General features: G+C 42.4%; 1 protein-coding gene across 4 annotated transcripts in view; it reads left to right on the plus strand.

Annotated features, from left to right (window-relative positions):
• rin3 (Ras and Rab interactor 3) overlaps window positions 1-17,142 on the plus strand; it is a 99,913-nt gene that overhangs the window by 58,122 nt on the left and 24,649 nt on the right. For all 4 annotated transcript variants that reach the window (XM_030392080.1, XM_030392081.1, XM_030392082.1 and 1 more), the window contains one exon: window positions 7,691-7,871. In XM_030392080.1, the coding sequence (XP_030247940.1) occupies window positions 7,691-7,871 (181 nt within the window). The remainder of the gene's footprint in view (window positions 1-7,690; window positions 7,872-17,142) is intronic.

Genomic DNA, 17,142 nt, shown 5'->3' on the forward strand with positions numbered 1-17,142 from the left:
TCTCTGGGTACTTCCAGCTCGCCATAAATTAATAAAACGCAAACAATGATGGTAATGACTAATATGCCACGCCCACTTTCTCCTATCAACATGGCACTCAAGATATGACTTAATACTCGCCCCTAGAGCATGCGTACCAAATTTGGTGAAATTCCGTCAAATGGTCTATGAGATACGCATGTGTAGCATTTATAGCACCCCCTATAGGTTGAGCTCAACATGCTTTCGTAGGCAGATTCCCAGTACAGTTGTGAACCGACCTACCAAGTTTTGTGATGATAGGGCAAAGGGTGTGGGAGTTATGGCCAATCATTTCTAAGCCCCGCCCATTGCGAAAATACATTGGGGCGTGGCGGCCATGTTTTTTGACCAGTCAGGCTCATTTATAGAGAAATGTGACTTGTCATCCCCCGAAGCCGTATACCAAATTTGGTGTTGATAGAGTCAATCTTTCAAAAGTTCTATCCATTTAGCTGTTTTTCACATTATGCAAATTAGCAAAGAATCTGTAATAGCAGCTTTTGTGGTGTATGAGGCTTTTTTGTAGAATACTATCAGGAGGAAGTGTTTGAAAAATTTCAAGTCAATAGCAATTATGGCTTGCGGGGAAGGGCCTTTCGAAGTTTACACCCTCATAGCGCCCCCATCTGACGGATTGGGATCTAATTTTCGGAGTAGCATTTGGACGTCATTTATACTCAACGTACCAAGTTTCGTGTCTCTGGGTACTTCCAGCTCGCCATAAATTAATAAAACGCAAACAATGATGGTTAATGACTAATATGCCACGCCCACTTTCTCCTATCAACATGGCACTCAAGATATGACTTAATACTCGCCCCTAGAGCATGCGTACCAAATTTGGTGAAATTCCGTCAAATGGTCTATGAGATACGCATGTGTAGCATTTATAGCACCCCCTATAGGTTGAGCTCAACATGCTTTCGTAGGCAGATTCCCAGTACAGTTGTGAACCTACCTACCAAGTTTTGTGATGATAGGGCAAAGGGTGTGGGAGTTATGGCCAATCATTTCTAAGCCCCGCCCATTGCGAAAATACATTGGGGCGTGGCGGCCATGTTTTTTTGACCAGTCAGGCTCATTTATAGAGAAATGTGACTTGTCATCCCCCGAAGCCGTATACCAAATTTGGTGTTGATAGAGTCAATCTTTCAAAAGTTCTATCCATTTAGCTGTTTTTCACATTATGCAAATTAGCAAAGAATCTGTAATAGCAGCTTTTGTGGTGTATGAGGCTTTTTTGTAGAATACTATCAGGAGGAAGTGTTTGAAAAATTTCAAGTCAATAGCAATTATGGCTTGCGGGGAAGGGCCTTTCGAAGTTTACACCCTCATAGCGCCCCCATCTGACGGATTGGGATCTAATTTTCGGAGTAGCATTTGGACGTCATTTATACTCAACGTACCAAGTTTCGTGTCTCTGGGTACTTCCAGCTCGCCATAAATTAATAAAACGCAAACAATGATGGTTAATGACTAATAGGCCACGCCCACTTTCTCCTATCAACATGGCACTCAAGATATGACTTAATACTCGCCCCTAGAGCATGCGTTCCAAATTTAGTGAAATTCCGTCAAATGGTCTATGAGATACGCATGTGTAGCATTTATAGCACCCCCTATAGGTTGAGCTCAACATGCTTTTGTAGGCAGATTCCCAGTACAGTTGTGAACCTACCCACCAAGTTTTGTGATGATAGGGCAAAGGGTGTGGGAGTTATGGCCAATCATTTTTAAGCACCGCCCATTGCGAAAATACATTGGTCCGTGGCGGCCATGTTTTTTGACCAATCTGGCTCATTTATAGTAGACATGTGTCTGCCCGTCCCCTGAAGCCGTATACCAAATTTGGTGTTGATAGAGTCAATCTTTCAAATGTTCTATTCATTTTACTGTTTTTCACATTATGCTAATTAGCAAAAAATCTAAGTAGGCGGAGCTTCATGGTCCAAGAGGCTTTTTTGTAGAGCACATGGAGCTGGACTTGTGTGTCAAATTTCAAGTCAATCAGACGTACGGTGTGAGGGGCGTGGCCTTCCCAAAAATGCATTTTCAAGCCTTAGTTACAGCGCCACCATGTGGCTGTCTGGGCTCATATTTTAATAAAAGTTGATGCACATCATTTCCTTCGGGGTTAGAACCCTAATAATAAACCGGCACAATTTCGAAGGGTTCTACGGTTAGAACCCTTCAAAAATTGTGCCGGTTTATTATTAGGGTTCTAACCCCGAAGGAAATGATGTGCATCAACTTTTATTAAAATATGAGCTAGAACTTATAGCTAGAACTGCAAGCAGTTATGAACGGGGGCCAAGCCCCACCGCGCGACTCGGACCCCGCGCACCGCAGAGCCCACGGAAGTTGGCCCCAAAGGATGACGGGCTCGAGGCAAAAGTGAGGACACAGGCCAGTATTCGCTGTAATGAGAAGTGCACCCAAAGTGCAAAGTGCAAAGTGCTATTCAGGTTTCAGGTTTGCGAATGTGTTAGTTAAAATGTGGAAGTTACAGGCAAAAACGCGATTGCATCCATTATAGCACCACCTAGTGGAGTACATGTGCAATTTTTGTTATGGAAGAACTGTGTCCTATTCTTTATGTACCATATACATTTCAAAGCTCTCAGCATAATAGTTTGGCTGAAATTAATGTTTGTTCTTTATCTTGTAATAAGCCACGCCCACATTGACCAGTCATGACCACCTTCAAGATATGGCCTCAGGATTGGCCCTACATCATACCGACCAAATTTCGTAAAAATCGGTGTAGCCGTTCAAGAGATACAAACCTCCCATATTTTTAGCTCCCCCTAGTGGCCAAACTTCGCCAAATTCGGCTCATCCCTTCCCAGTCTCATGGCAACTGAGGATCTCAAATTTGGTGTTAATAGCATTTAGTTTCACCAAGATATCAAACAGTTTACATTTTTATAACTAGGTACAGAAATTAGTTCGTTAATAATTTGCGCATTTTTTGACCGAGCAAAATTCCTTTGATATATTTAGATCAGGTCCAGCTGAAGAGTGTACGTGTTCACGCAGATCGGACAAAATCCCAAGGAGGAGTTTGAAAAAGTAGGTTTTCCAGTTTTTGCGATTTTGCGAAAAAACTTTCCAGGCGCAAGTGGGCGTGGCCAATCGCAAAGTGATTCAGAATCTGGAGATACAAGGTTTTTGAATGTGCAACATACGGTGTGGGAGTTATAGGCAAAAACGTGTTGGCCTAGGTTATAGCGTCCCCTGCAGGCGGATATATGTAGTTTTTTGTGTCTGAGATATTCGCAGGAGTCTGGACCAACCCTCCAAATTGCACCGCCCTTCCCTTGCAAGGTTTAGCCTGCAGCACCACTTTTAGCCAGAGAAAAATAAAAATAAAAATCTTTACAATTACAATAGGGTTCCTAGCACCGCTGGTCCTGGGAAACACGTATGCTTGCAAAGCCCGAGGGGCCGAGGCACAATTTCAGAAGGGTTCTACCTAGGGATGTCCGATAATATCGGCCCTCCGATATTATCGGCTGATGTTGACTTGAAAATGTAATATCGGGAATTATCGATATCAGGTTTTTATAAACGATGTTTGTTCTGTAGGCTTCAGCATTTCCGAGTCTGCATGAATGCAGCATGGGATGTTTACAGGCGCACGCTTGATGATGTATAACAACAACAACACGCTAGATTCGTGGGTTGCTAACCGTGGCTAACAAGCTTGCTCGCCCGGTGCATGGGATGTCCGTGGTTTGGAAGTATTTCCAAGTGTCACCTTCTAATCGTAAATTTGCAATTTGCAATGACTGCAAAGCGTTGGTTATGAGAGGAAACAAGGCTACTTCCTTTAATACATCAAATTTGATCACCCATCTCAAGAAGAATAATGCGGAGTTACACGCTACTACATTTGTGCAGCAAAGTGATTAAAAGAAGCAACAGCCGACATCTGGTAAAACCACACAGTTGTCGCTTAAAGAGTCAACTGAGAAAAAACAAAAATACGGAAAATAAGGACCACCCCAGGCGGAAAGCCATTGATCTGAAAATCATGTTGTGTATAGCACTGGATAACCAGCCTTTTTTATCGTTCAAGATGCCGGATTCACCAAACGTGTAGAGTTCCTCGAGCCACGTTATGCCATGCCCAGTCGCAAGTATTTCTCAGACCAGTGCTTACACGAATTGTATAGTATTGCCACGTTGAGAAGCTAATTTCTGGTGCTGTATCCATTAGCTTCACTACAGACATCTGGTCTTCAAGCGTTAACCAGGTTAGCATGTTGAGTTTGACTGCACAATGGCTAGATGAGGACTTTGTGTTGAAAAAGGCTGTACTTCATTCTCAAGAGTGTCGTGGGTCTCACATGGCAGACCGAATTGCATCGACTTTTGAAGGGATGTTTGAAAATGGAATATCCCCAAGGCGAAAGTGCACGTAGTGGTGAGAGACAATGCGCGTAACATGGCTAAAGCTGCGGTGGAGTTTGGTGTTTCAAGTCTGCCCTGCATGGCACACATCTTGCAGCTTGCAGTGAACGGAGGTGCCCTGTCTCACCGCAACATTTCAGATGCTCTGGCTTTGGGGAGGCGACTGGTAGTCCACTTCAAGCACTCACTACTAGCTTGCAGTAAACTTGAGGACCTGCAAAAGGAACTCAAAATGCCTGTTAAAAAGCTCCAACGAGATGTGCCCACCAGGTGGAATTCCACCTATTACGTGATGCAGAGCCTGGTGGAGCAAAAGAGGGCTATAAATGCATTTGCTGATGATTATGAACTCCCTGCAACCCAGAAACTGACAGCAACTCAATGGGGATTTCTGGAGAAGAGGATCCCCCTACTGTAGCCCTTTGAGCAGCTAACCAAGGACAGAGCAGGGCAGATTGAGCCCAGTTTATAATTTAATGATTGTATTATTTGTCAAGTTATGGCCAGTTACTCAGTCATTGAACTTGGAATAAAAGAGGACTATGTTTGTTTACTACTCTAGACTGAAGATATGCATCTTCCTTGTTTTGATATTGTCTGTAGTGTTGTTTGAGGCAAAATGTTTCTCTCTAAAAACTATGGCAGTGTCATATTGGCATTTTTTTTCAATAACTTAAGTTGAATTTGTCCTCTTATTTTGCACAGACAGTGTGTACATTTGGAAAGCCATGTTGCATTTACGTATGTATGCATACAGTGGGGCCAGTGTTGGGAAGATTACTTTGGAAATGTAGTTGGTTACAATTACAAGTTACCCTGTTGAAAATGTAATAGTAGTGTAACTATTTCAATTACTTTCTCAAAGTAATGTAACTAATTACATTTGATTACATTATGATTACTTTTCTTTATTTTGAATGAAATCTCTCAACTGCTAACCATTTTCACATTTTAAGACCTATAGTGTGATAAACCTTTCAGTTCAAAGGTTTAACCATATGAGTCTGACCTTAGGCCTGTACTGAAGGAGGCTCACTTCCTCACTAAATGGAGCGACAACGGGCTGATTTCAGCCAAGAGGAGCAGGTTGTTTTAATGGAGAGAGTATGAGCGATACAAAAAAGCCTGATCACAGCCTGAAGCAACAGTGTTCCTGCAAATATGACAAGAGGAGGCTGATTTTAGCTTTAGAGCAACAACAACTGTTGTGTTAAACTGTGTTTTATATTGTTTTCATATATTTCACTGATCGCAATTATAAAATGCCAGTGTGTGTTTTATTGAAAGCGAGGCTGGTGTGCGTATGAAAATAGGTTACAGTGGGTTTTTTAGGTGCTGTAGCTACAAGCAAATCTCATGTTGTCTCTGTACAAAGACCTTCTTAAATGTGAGAAAACAGAGTAGACCTACTCAAGATTTGCGTTTGGGCAACACATAACAGGCGAAACAATTAATTTATTCATGGCCACATTAAGTTAAATTATCTGTCCTGCTGCGAGCGCACAACTTCTTTCAGTGGTGACTGACTGTATATAAAAGTAAATAGGCTATAGCCTAATAAATGACCTCCTGACGCGAGTCGGGTCAACAGCTGAGCAGCGTATCCCCTCAGCTGAACATCTGTAGGCGGAGACGCTCAGAGAGAAAGTAAACAGCAGCGGATCAGCGCGATCTCTCCCTCCGTACAAATGCTCCGTTCTGATCCAGCCCCACTGGACTTTCAAAGTAAAGGTGACGCCAGCTGTAAATGAGTTAAATAGTGAAACAGCGGCGCTTTTATAGCCGATTTTATGATTAAACTCTGAACAGAACCTGGTCGGGACCAGGTTATGAGCTTAGCATAAGTTACCATGGTGATCTAGCCGGGTTAAAAGAGAGCCACCTTTGTAATACAGGGAAGCCTGGCTTCTGTCTGTATTAAGTGTTTTTTGTATTTCCAGCCCAGGAACATCTTGTGCGCCGCCGACACTGTTGCTGCTGACTGCCGCCGTGCGGTTTGTAGGTTGAGTCGAATGGCACATGACCAGACAGAGCCAATCACAAGCGTCAGTTTTGGCAGGAGGATGTTGATATGAAAATAACTAAAAACAAACATGAATCCAGGGGGGCGAAAAACTATTTGATAAATCCGAGCTTTTGCGGCGATTTTTCAAATGTAACTTAAGTTGTAATCATTGAAATTTCCAAAAGCAACTGTAATTTAATTACATATTTTCTCCCAGTAATGTAACGGATTACAATTACGTACATTTTGTAATTAAATTACGTAACGTCGTTACATGTAATTCGTTACTCCCCAACACTGAGTGGGGCATCACAAAAAATTAGGCATAATGTGTTAATTCCATAATAGGAGATATGTTGTCTTGTAAAAGGCCTGCATAGATCGGTATCGGGTGATATCGGTATCGGAAATTAAGAGTTGGAAAATATGGGAATATCGGATACCAGCAGATAAGCCAATATCAAGCATCCCTAGTTTTATCCCTTCGGGGTTAGAACCCTAATAAGTAGGGACCTGCTTGGCCCTTATAAAGTGATCGATGAGGTTTAGAATATACTTATACAGAATCAATAAAGGGCTGAAATTTAGCTGAGAAGCCCAAACTTAAGAAAATCATGACTTTGAAAGTATTTGGAGTACAGCTATAGCATTACACAAGGTCACATTAATTTAATAAAAGTTTAAACATTAATTTTGTTTTAGAAAATCAAAATCATTGATTGGAAGACCCTAGGTGAGTTGACATGGAATGACTCAATAATCTTTATTTTCAGCCCTATTTCTCACATCTACAAACAAATTGTATCGAATTAAACCAGTGTGCATAAACTGTCAACCAAAAACACAACAAATGTATAGACCCAGCTTTCAGTTGTTAAAAGTGTAAAACTACCATGAAATGGCAAAAGGTTGAACTATCAGTGCAGAAAATTGTGTTGCATGTAGTTTTTTTTTAATCATAGAAAAGAACCATGTAAATATTCAAATCATCACACATTTTGAGCTTTTCCTTCAGATCACCACTGCACTGGTCTCAGAGAAGACAGCTGGACCTCATGATTGATTGGTTCCAGAATGTTGGTCAACAGATTGAAAGTCATGAGTCATAATTACAGAAAGTTTCTATATTTGGTTTCTAAAGGCATTATGTGTTACAATGAATCAGCCAGTGCAGTGGAGAGTATTACTTGTCAGTGATATATAAGAGAAGAAGAAAAATGAAGAAAAAGGTTTTTGATTTTCTTCCAGTCGCCCTGCAGAGAGCCGCAGCCTCAAGGCAGCAGTAAGAAAAACCCCCACCACTGTCATGTTGGACCGAGCCCGCTATCGCCTGTCCACGGTCCTCACTGGTCTCATCAGCCATGACCGCCGCCTGACACAGCGTATCGTAGAGCTGGCCAGGGACCCTCTGAGCTACTTTGGTAACCTGGTGAGTATACACACAGAAAGTTTAACACCAACACCAAAGTTTAACATCACCTGATTTAGTGCCTAAGAAAAATATTCACCCCCTTGGATGTTTTCCCCTTTTATAAATGGAATCATAGTCAATATAAGTCAACAAAAAATTACAAAAAACTCCTTATGTTAAAGTGAACAGCTTCAAATAAATATTGCCATCCAGCCATCCATCTTCTTCTGCTTATCCGGGGCCGGTTCGCAGGGGCAGCTGTCTGAGCAGGGACACCCAGACTTCCCTCTCACCGGAAACTTCCTCTAGCTCTTCCGCTAGGATCCCAAGGCATTCCCAGGCCAGCCGAGTGAAATAGTCACTGCAGGGTGTCCAGGGGGCATCCGATACAGATGCCCAAGCCACCTCAGCTGGCTCCTTTCGATGTGGAGGAGCAGTGGCTCTACTCCGAGGTCCTCCGGGTGACAGAGCTTCTCACCCTATCTCTAAGGGAGCACCCCGCCACCCAACAGAGGAAACTTATTTCGGCCGCTTGTATCCGGGATCTTATTCTTTTCAGTCATGACCCAAAGTTCATTACCATAGGTGAGGGTAGAAGCGTAGATCTATGTCAATCTATGTTTCTTCACCACGACAGACCGATACAACGACCACATTACTGTGACCGCTGCACCAATCCGCCTGTCAATCTCACGCTCCATCCTTCCCTCACTCGTGAACAAGACCCCAAGATACTTAAACTCCTCTAATTGAGGCTCTCCCCCAACCCAGAGGGAGCAAGCCACCTCTTTCCGGTCAAGAACATTGCCTCAGACTTGGAGGTGCTGATTCTCATCCCAGCTGCTTCTCGTCTGCAAACCGCCCCAGGACATGCTGGAAGTCCTGGCTCGAAGGAGCCAACAAGACAACATTATCTGCGAAAAGCAGAGATGAGATCCAGTGGCTCCCGAACCAGACCCCTGCCGGTGCATGGCTGCCCCTAGAAATTCTGTCCATTAAGATAATGAACAGAACCGGTGACAAAGGGCAGCCCTACCGGAGTCCAACATGCACTGGGAACAGGTCTGACTTACTGCCGTCAATGCGAACCAAGCTTCTGCTCCGGTCGTACAGGGACCATACAGCCCTTAACAGAGGGCCTTAGACCCCATACTCCCGAAGCACCTCCCACAGAATGCCACGAGGGACACAGTTGAATGTCTCCAAGTCCACAAAGCACATGTGGACTGGTTTGGCAAACTCCTATGAACCCTCGAGCACCCTGTGGAGGGTATAGAGCTGGTCCAGTGTTCCACGACCAGGACGAAAACCGCATTGTTCCTCCTGAATCCGAGGTTTGACTATCGGCCAAATTTTCCTTTCCAGTACCCTGGAATGGACTTTCCCAGGGAGGCTGAGGAGTGTGATACCCCGAACGTTGCAACACACCCTTCCTCTATGGAAGGCGTGTCAGTGGGATTGAGGAGTAAAGTATTCCTTCCACAGCCCGAGAATATCCCCCGTCGAGGTCAACAGCTCCCCACCATGGTTTGCCAGAGTTTCTTTGAGGCCGATCAGTAGTCCTCCTTCATGGCCTCCCAGAACTTTTCCCAGAACTTTTGCTTCCGCGACCGCCTGTGCTGCCGCACGCTTGGCCTGCCGGTACCAGTCAGCTGCCTCAGGAGTCCCCTGTGCCAACCAGGCTCGATAGGACTCATTCTTCAGCTTGACAGCATCCCTTACATCCAGTGTCCACCACCGGGTTTGGGGGTTGCGGCCACTACAGGCACCAGAGACCTTACAGCCACAGCTCCGAACAGCCACGTCAACAATGGTGCAACAAAGTGCAGAACATGGTCCATTCGAACTCAATGTCCCCAGCCTCCCTCGGAATCTGGTCAAAGCTCTAAGTAGGGCCCTATGATTTCCGCGATCACGGAATTGCGGACGGAATCGCGGAATTGGCCGATTAAAACGGAATCTACTTTTTAACACGGAATATCGCGGAATTTGACATAATTTCACTGAAATGTTGTTCTCGTGTGGAAGAGGAACTTTTGTCTGGGGAAAACTGCACGGGGGTAACCAAATCTGGGTGGCACAACAAGTCGCCGCCGCTCCCCCTCCCCACAGACTGAGCTCTCCCGTCAAAACATTGCAAGCATGCCGAAGTGGCTGTCCACGGCTCCGTCTTCGTCGGCGAAAAAGCTGAGAAACTTGACATTTACCCCTCACTACAGAGCCGAGCAGTTCCCGAACGACTTGTATGTGTCAGGTGAACTATTGTTTTGCAAAGAAGCAGACCTGAGAAATCATAATTAAAGGTGTAATGCGTCAGAGTTAGCCACTGTCCGATTCATATTATTTGCATATAATACCAGAGTGACTGTTAACTGCTGCTAACAGTAGCTGCTGTTAGCTAGCTAGCCCCGTTAGCCACAGCCTTCTTAGCTGACGCTGCCTGGGCTGGGAGGCTTTTCTGGATCTGCCTGAGAGCTGACCATGTTTTTATTCAATGAAACCCATAAAAACACAAAATATACTACTGTATGAAGACATGATGAAGTCAAAATATTTTTGATGCACTTTACTGTACTGTACGTTACAGTATTGAGGAAATATGTTTGTCCCCTCAATTAATTTAAGGTAATTTCTATTTAATTTGTGTACATTTGAGTTATTTACATTGAAAACACACTGTTTTTAGTAGTTTAATAAGAGTAAATCAGGATTCACAAAAATTAAAACGGAAAAAACGGAATTCCCAAAAATTAAAACGGAAAAAACGGAATTTGGGAAAAAATAAAACAGAATTTGGGAAAAAATAAAACGGATTTCATAGGGCCCTATCTAAGGCTGGGAGCCAGGTCCATCCCTCAGGATGTTTTTTGCTACCTATTTTTCACTATTATTTCATGTTATCCCATACATTGGCCCATCAGAAGTTGACAACCTCCACCCCCAACAAAAAAAAACCTTTTTGGGAAAAGCAACCGGCAACATGATGTAATTGCATATATTAGGGTACTGCAACTGCGTAAATGGTCAGATAAGTCTGGAATTTTGCATGGTGTATCCTTACACATAGTGGAAACATTTAGAATAATATTCTGGGGCTTACTGCTTTTCTATTTTCAAAAATCACCCTCAGTTTATCCCAAAAGACAAATAAACAATATCTTAAACAAGAGTTTAGACTTGAGTTACGTACTGCTATACTTTCTGAAGTTAATTACATGAAAAATGGATAATGTTACACCCCCAGGTGGACCAGGGTATCAGGGTGCAACGTAAAAAAACTGATTAAGCAAAGGAGGGTTCAGTCACACAAAACCTGGTACCCAAATAAGAGATTTATTGAAGATCAAAGTCCAGGCAACACAATGAATAACAATGACTCAAGTGTGCAGTCTGTTATCAAGAAGCCAACCATCAATAGAGACAACATTACTTACTATACAGGGTTCCCACAGTCATGGAAAACCTGGAGAATTTTAAAATCAAATTTTCCAGGCCTGGAAAAGTCATGGAATTAGTACAATTCTCAGGAAAAGTCATGGAATTTTGTTGTGTGAGATGAAATTAATTGTTACAGTGGATAACCTTCCACATTATGTCACATAACGGCAGGAACAGTAGGATTTGCCCTTAGTGGTTTGTAAACAGACCTCGGTCACCAGGCAGCAGAACACAGCCCAGTGTACCACCTGCAGCATCACATACCTACAAATGACAAACTACCTGCAGGAAAATGAGTGATGATGTATCTGTATCTGAATGTTGAACAGGTGTATTAATAAAGTATTGGCTTTTTGCTTGCCAAGGTTTTATTGCACTTGCAGTAAAGAGCGTAGTTGGAGGAGCTCCTCTCCTCTGCTCTGCTCTCAGTGTCGCTGCTCTTGTCGGGTCTATCATGGCTGACAGCTCCAACATCGAGCAGCACAGAGAGGCTGCAGATGATAATTAAAATTACACCAAAACATAAAAAAAGTACACATAAGCTTATAAGTGATAGAGAGGGATTTTAGTCTATACGTCATGTCACGTCACATGTGTTTTTCTGCGCGTTCCGTTTCTCCCTCCACGTATACCAGCTAGCTGAAACGATGTTTGAATAGTGCCGGGCAAGTGTGCATTTAATATTCATGGCTCTCGAAAGACCGATACAAACTTTGGTTAGAAACTGAACAAGAGAATGACCAATGTGCGAGATGGAAGCTTTGCAAAAAGAGCTTTGATGTTTGGAACGAAATATGGCGTCATATTTGTGTCAAAAGTTGCGCGAGCGATAACACATCTTCACGCGTAAATTATTTTGTGTCACGTGCGCAAATTTCCACGTTCTCTGTCTCCTCTGTGCTTGCTCGTGGTGGAGTTCTCCTCGCTCAAAGCAAGGACTTTTGACACTTTGGGGGCGGAGACCCCAGCCCTCTTATGATTGGTCATTTTCCAGCCCCACCACGTGGTTAGAGAGCCTTCAGAGAGAGTGGCGCCACATCCGTTCACTGCAATGGTTCAGTTTTTTCACAGCAATGGCGGAGCATGGAGCCCCTCAAAAGTTCCCGGAACTAACCGCCGCTCAATGTAATTCCTATGGAGCACACAGCCGGAGCAACACTTGTTCAAGGTAAAATGTTTAAAGAATGACAATTTCATGTCAGTAGTACCTCGGAATTAAATTGACATGAGTAATTAAGTATGTTGGCAGATTGTCCCCATCTAGATTAGAAGATTTAGAGAATATTAACAGATTAAAGTTTAGGCTAGCACACTGGATAACGATAGCAACACATGCAACAGGCTTAATTTTAAATTCTGTTCTCTAAATATAACTTAATCAAACGCTGTCAATTTATACTAGTAGCAAGGTTAATGTGTAGGGGGTGTGATTGTAGTTAATCAATTTAATGATGGGTGAAGCTAGAAAGAGAGCTGTTTTGTAATATATTGCAGCCCATACACTTATACAATAGCCTATTATATTAGGGCTGTCAGTTTTTATTTGATATTCGAATATAGGTGCAGTTATGCCACTTCACAACTTTATTTTGCATGCTGCAGGCCAGGAGTGCTGAGTAGACAATAGTGAGAATGAAAACACATAACGAATGGGATGTTTTTCAAGCAGTCATACTAAACAAATGTCCCTAACAGGTGATATCATCTTGCGTATATTTTGGAACCTACAGTAGGAGCACTTTGTTGTGGAGCGTCAGTGATGCTGCAGGCCAGGAGTACCACAGTGAGTAATAAATCTAATAATTTGGTATCACCTTGCAATATTATTAAAGGAATCATACTACAGATAACCATTGCTATTGGTCATATTATTTGATACACCTGTGCAACATCATGCAGTGCAGTACAACAGCTGTTCCATAAATTCTGCTTTTATAAATCTTATACATGTTCAGTTTTTGTTGACATTATCAGAAAGGTGTTCATTCTACTTCATGTTATTTGTTTAGGTCAGAGTGGGTGGTGGTGCTGTGCTGGACTGCATTATCTCGACAATTGTTGCTTGTATTTTGCCTTCAAGTATTTTAATGGAGAGGGCAAAATATCAGGAACACTGATGAATATAATGCATCCTAGCACAGCAGCATCCACTATGACTCCCGTAATAAACAGCAACCAGAATGACCACCTTTTTGACAGTGTCAGCTAAAACTAGAAATACTAAAACTAGAAATATACAAGTTTTATAAATGAAGAATATATGGCAGAGCAGTTGAACTGGATTGTCTTAGACTGCACAAGTGCGCCTTATGACATAGGTGATGAGTCTGTATATTAGTATGATATGTATGTTATTAACTTTAATTAATATATGGTTAATTAATAATTTAAGTTATCATATGGCATTGATGCTGCATGCTGCACATCAGGAGAACTGAAGAGTAAGGAGCAAAGATCTTATAGCTCAGGAGTGATGATGACAAGGATGTTACAGCGCAATCACAAAATTTAGGGGAGCACTCCGTAAATCAATCATATATATAGATATATATTTGTGTATATATATGTGTATATATATATATATATATACACATATATATATATATTTGGTAAAGGGTAGTTCTTTCTTGGCAATGAAAAAGGCTGTTTTAAACTTAATATTGATATATTAATTCAGCGCTTCTTCGGCACACTGATTAACAGCCTCTTGCCTTCTAAATGCAACTAACAGTGGAGTTGCATTTTCATTGGAATGCAGGTCACGGCATATTTAGCCCTTAAACTAGCACTGTGTTTGACCAGTGTGTTATGTTTTAACTGTGTAGTGCCAGCATGACCTGCAGATTACGTGTTCCCCACATGTTCGGGTGTTGACTGCAAAATCTGCGGTTCATGAAATTCGTCTCTCTGAGAAACCTTAACCAGTCAAATTTGCCGTCCATTCTTCATGAAAACAGTATTTTATGCCCTTTTTCGCCACACTCCTGTCTTCAGACTTGGACTCATCCTCTGCGTTAGGATTTGACTCTGGCACACTTCTAGGCTTTATCGGGAAGAAAATAACCCAGAGATTCCAACAGATACGTGTCCGCTGCATTACTGCTCTGATCCGGTTTTACAGTGCCGCAGTTATAGGTATGTGTTATGAAAACAACAACAAAAAGTGTTCCTGACCAAAGGATTAGTAGAAGAGCTTGTGTATGTCTCTTTTTTGAGATTTGTGTGCTGGTTCCAACATGGAGTGTTTTATTTTGAAAAATAACCGGATGTTATATTATAGTTTCAGTGTGTGACTTACTGTCTGCTCGGTGCTAAATTCAGCTGAATTGCTGCATCCTGCTCCGGCATCCGCCGAAAGTCCTGTGTGTCCCAGTGCATTATCTAAAGCGAAAAAACAGCTCAGCTCTGCCACGCAGCGGACACGTATCTGGTAGAATCGCGGAGTTTGTTTCGCGCTGAAAGGGAAACCTTCTCCTTCTGCGCTCGGAACAACTTTAGGACCCTCCACACATTAGCCACTTACAGTGCCATTCCCTGCCCATCTAACACACATTGGCCTGCCACCTGTCAGTCCAGATTCCAGATTCTTTGATTCGCTTTGGTTCCCTTCCACTACCGGTGTTAAAAAAAAAAAAACACTGGCAAATTCACTAAATGTAAAATTTGGTTGCACTGTCTCAAGTTTTGGTCGCAAAATTTGCCGATTTGGTCGCAGTCTGGAGCCCTGTGTTACATGTATCTTGTTAATGACTGTAGCCGGGTTGTGGTAGTTGGTGGAACAGTGATGTTTGCGGGATACAGGTAGGTGGAGGGTTAGTGATGCTGGCTTTATCCTGAAACACTTTCAGCTGTTCTGGGGTTGCTTGATGTTGAACCTAGGCCACTGTTCCTTTTCACGTTCTTGGTTCGGCTCTTGCTTCCAAGATGGCCATCTTTTCAGTGTTGTTTTTTCCTGTCATTTTTTTTTGTTGTTGTTTGCTTCAATCTGCAACCTCAACCTAATAAATCTCCTGATGATCATTTCTCTCATTCCACAGCATGATGGAAGCCTGCTGGAGAGTGCCAGAGCTTCCTTCTCCAACACACCCACTGCGTTTGGAAGCTCCATGAGGGAGGAACCAGTCTTTGTCCTAAACAATTCCTCAATGTGGTGAATGACATTATAGGCTTCTTGGGAGGGGTGGCAAATTGCAACTTAACTTCCTGTTTTTGCATTGTTTTTCCTGTTCTGTGTTCTCTGTTTTTAATTTAAAAAATCTTCAAGTTGCTGTGTTGTTGTGCGTGTCGCAGTTGTTTTTTACTCACTCGCACCTGCCTGACATGAAATAATCTCTGCACGTGTGAAGATGTGTTCTCGCTCACGCGACTTTTGACACAAATATAACGCCATAACGAAACACATCCAACATGAGAAGACCATGAGAGATGGCCTACCAATCCAGGCGTTTTTTTCAACTCGACGAAAACCACGGCAAGACCAGCAGGTGGACTGGGGTCTGTCTCTGACATGAGCATGGTTGCTACAGTTAAGCAAAGCACTTTAAATGTAATACCAGCACCCATTGCTACCGCAACTTCAGCCGCAGAAATACTGCAAAATAAAAGCAAGTGGCTGGGACATTGAACATGCTCTGTCCAGCCTGTACTGGCTTTTCAAAGACAGTCCTTCCCGTAGGGAGGACTACACTAAGGTCACAGGCAGTGACACATTTATGCTGAAATTTTGTCAGCATCGTTGGATTGAGAACATTGATGTCTGTAGCCAAGTTGCATTATCATAATTTTTACTTCTGCCATCCCTGCAGGGGTGGAAGGAAACGCTTTCACCTGTGTCTGTCCCTCAGCAAGATCACACATTTCTGCAAACATGGTGGAGCATTAGCCAATTTAGGTGTCATATACTGTACCTCCGCTCCCAGTAAGCGGTAGGCCTCATAAAAAGGAAGAGAAGCCTAATTGCTTAACGCATCATCCTCCATAGGTCAAATCCACGGTATAAAGGCCACAACTGCACACACTGACAACTAGAATGCACTTATGGGCAGAGGTCAGTTTCTTTTTACTATGATTTGTACATAGCATTAACCCAGCATAACTTTCCAACTTCTAGACTGATCAATTGATACTTACATTTGTTAAGTATAGTCACGGAGTGGCAATGTAGTTATTAGTTTATAAGCTAAGAATAGCTTTACGTCTGGTGTTTTGCTTTTACACTTCAAAATTCATTAAAATTCATCATATGAGATCATTCAGTTGGAGTAAAGTATACTATACAGTTCTGTTTGTGTACTTATATAGGTTGTGAATGGTCATGGAAATTTTATTATGGGTCCTTGAAAAGTCATGGAAAAGTTTTGAAATTTTGTCCATGAAATTGTGTGGGAACCCTGACTATAGATACACTTTATACAGCCAAATGGAGACACTAAAATACAGCTCATACATAAATAAAAAACTTTCCCAGAAGACTTATTCATGAAGGTTTATTTATGAAGTCTTTTTTATTGCTTTCTCAGTGTGGCAGCAGTTGTCTGGCTACACTGATACCATTTCTCTGATCCAGGATGTGTCGTCTATGTGTTCATGAAATTAACCTAGTAGGTGTGAGGATTCTAGTATAGTTTGGCTGCTCTGCGCAGAAGAAATGTGTGATGTCTATGTGCTGAGATCCATTAGCTGACAATAAAAGTACAATGATAGAACTGGATTTTAATAAACGTATAGCAGTACGTAACTCAAGTCTCAACTCTTGTTTACGATATTGTTCATATGCAAGAAAACATGCTTAATCCCATTTGAAAGGGTAATGCTGAAAGTTCCGTTTTCTCCGATTTGAGTTACACTGGAG

The sequence above is a fragment of the Sparus aurata genome, chromosome 16, assembly GCF_900880675.1.
Source record: "Sparus aurata chromosome 16, fSpaAur1.1, whole genome shotgun sequence".
In the NCBI taxonomy this organism is placed as follows: Eukaryota; Metazoa; Chordata; class Actinopteri; order Spariformes; family Sparidae; genus Sparus; species Sparus aurata.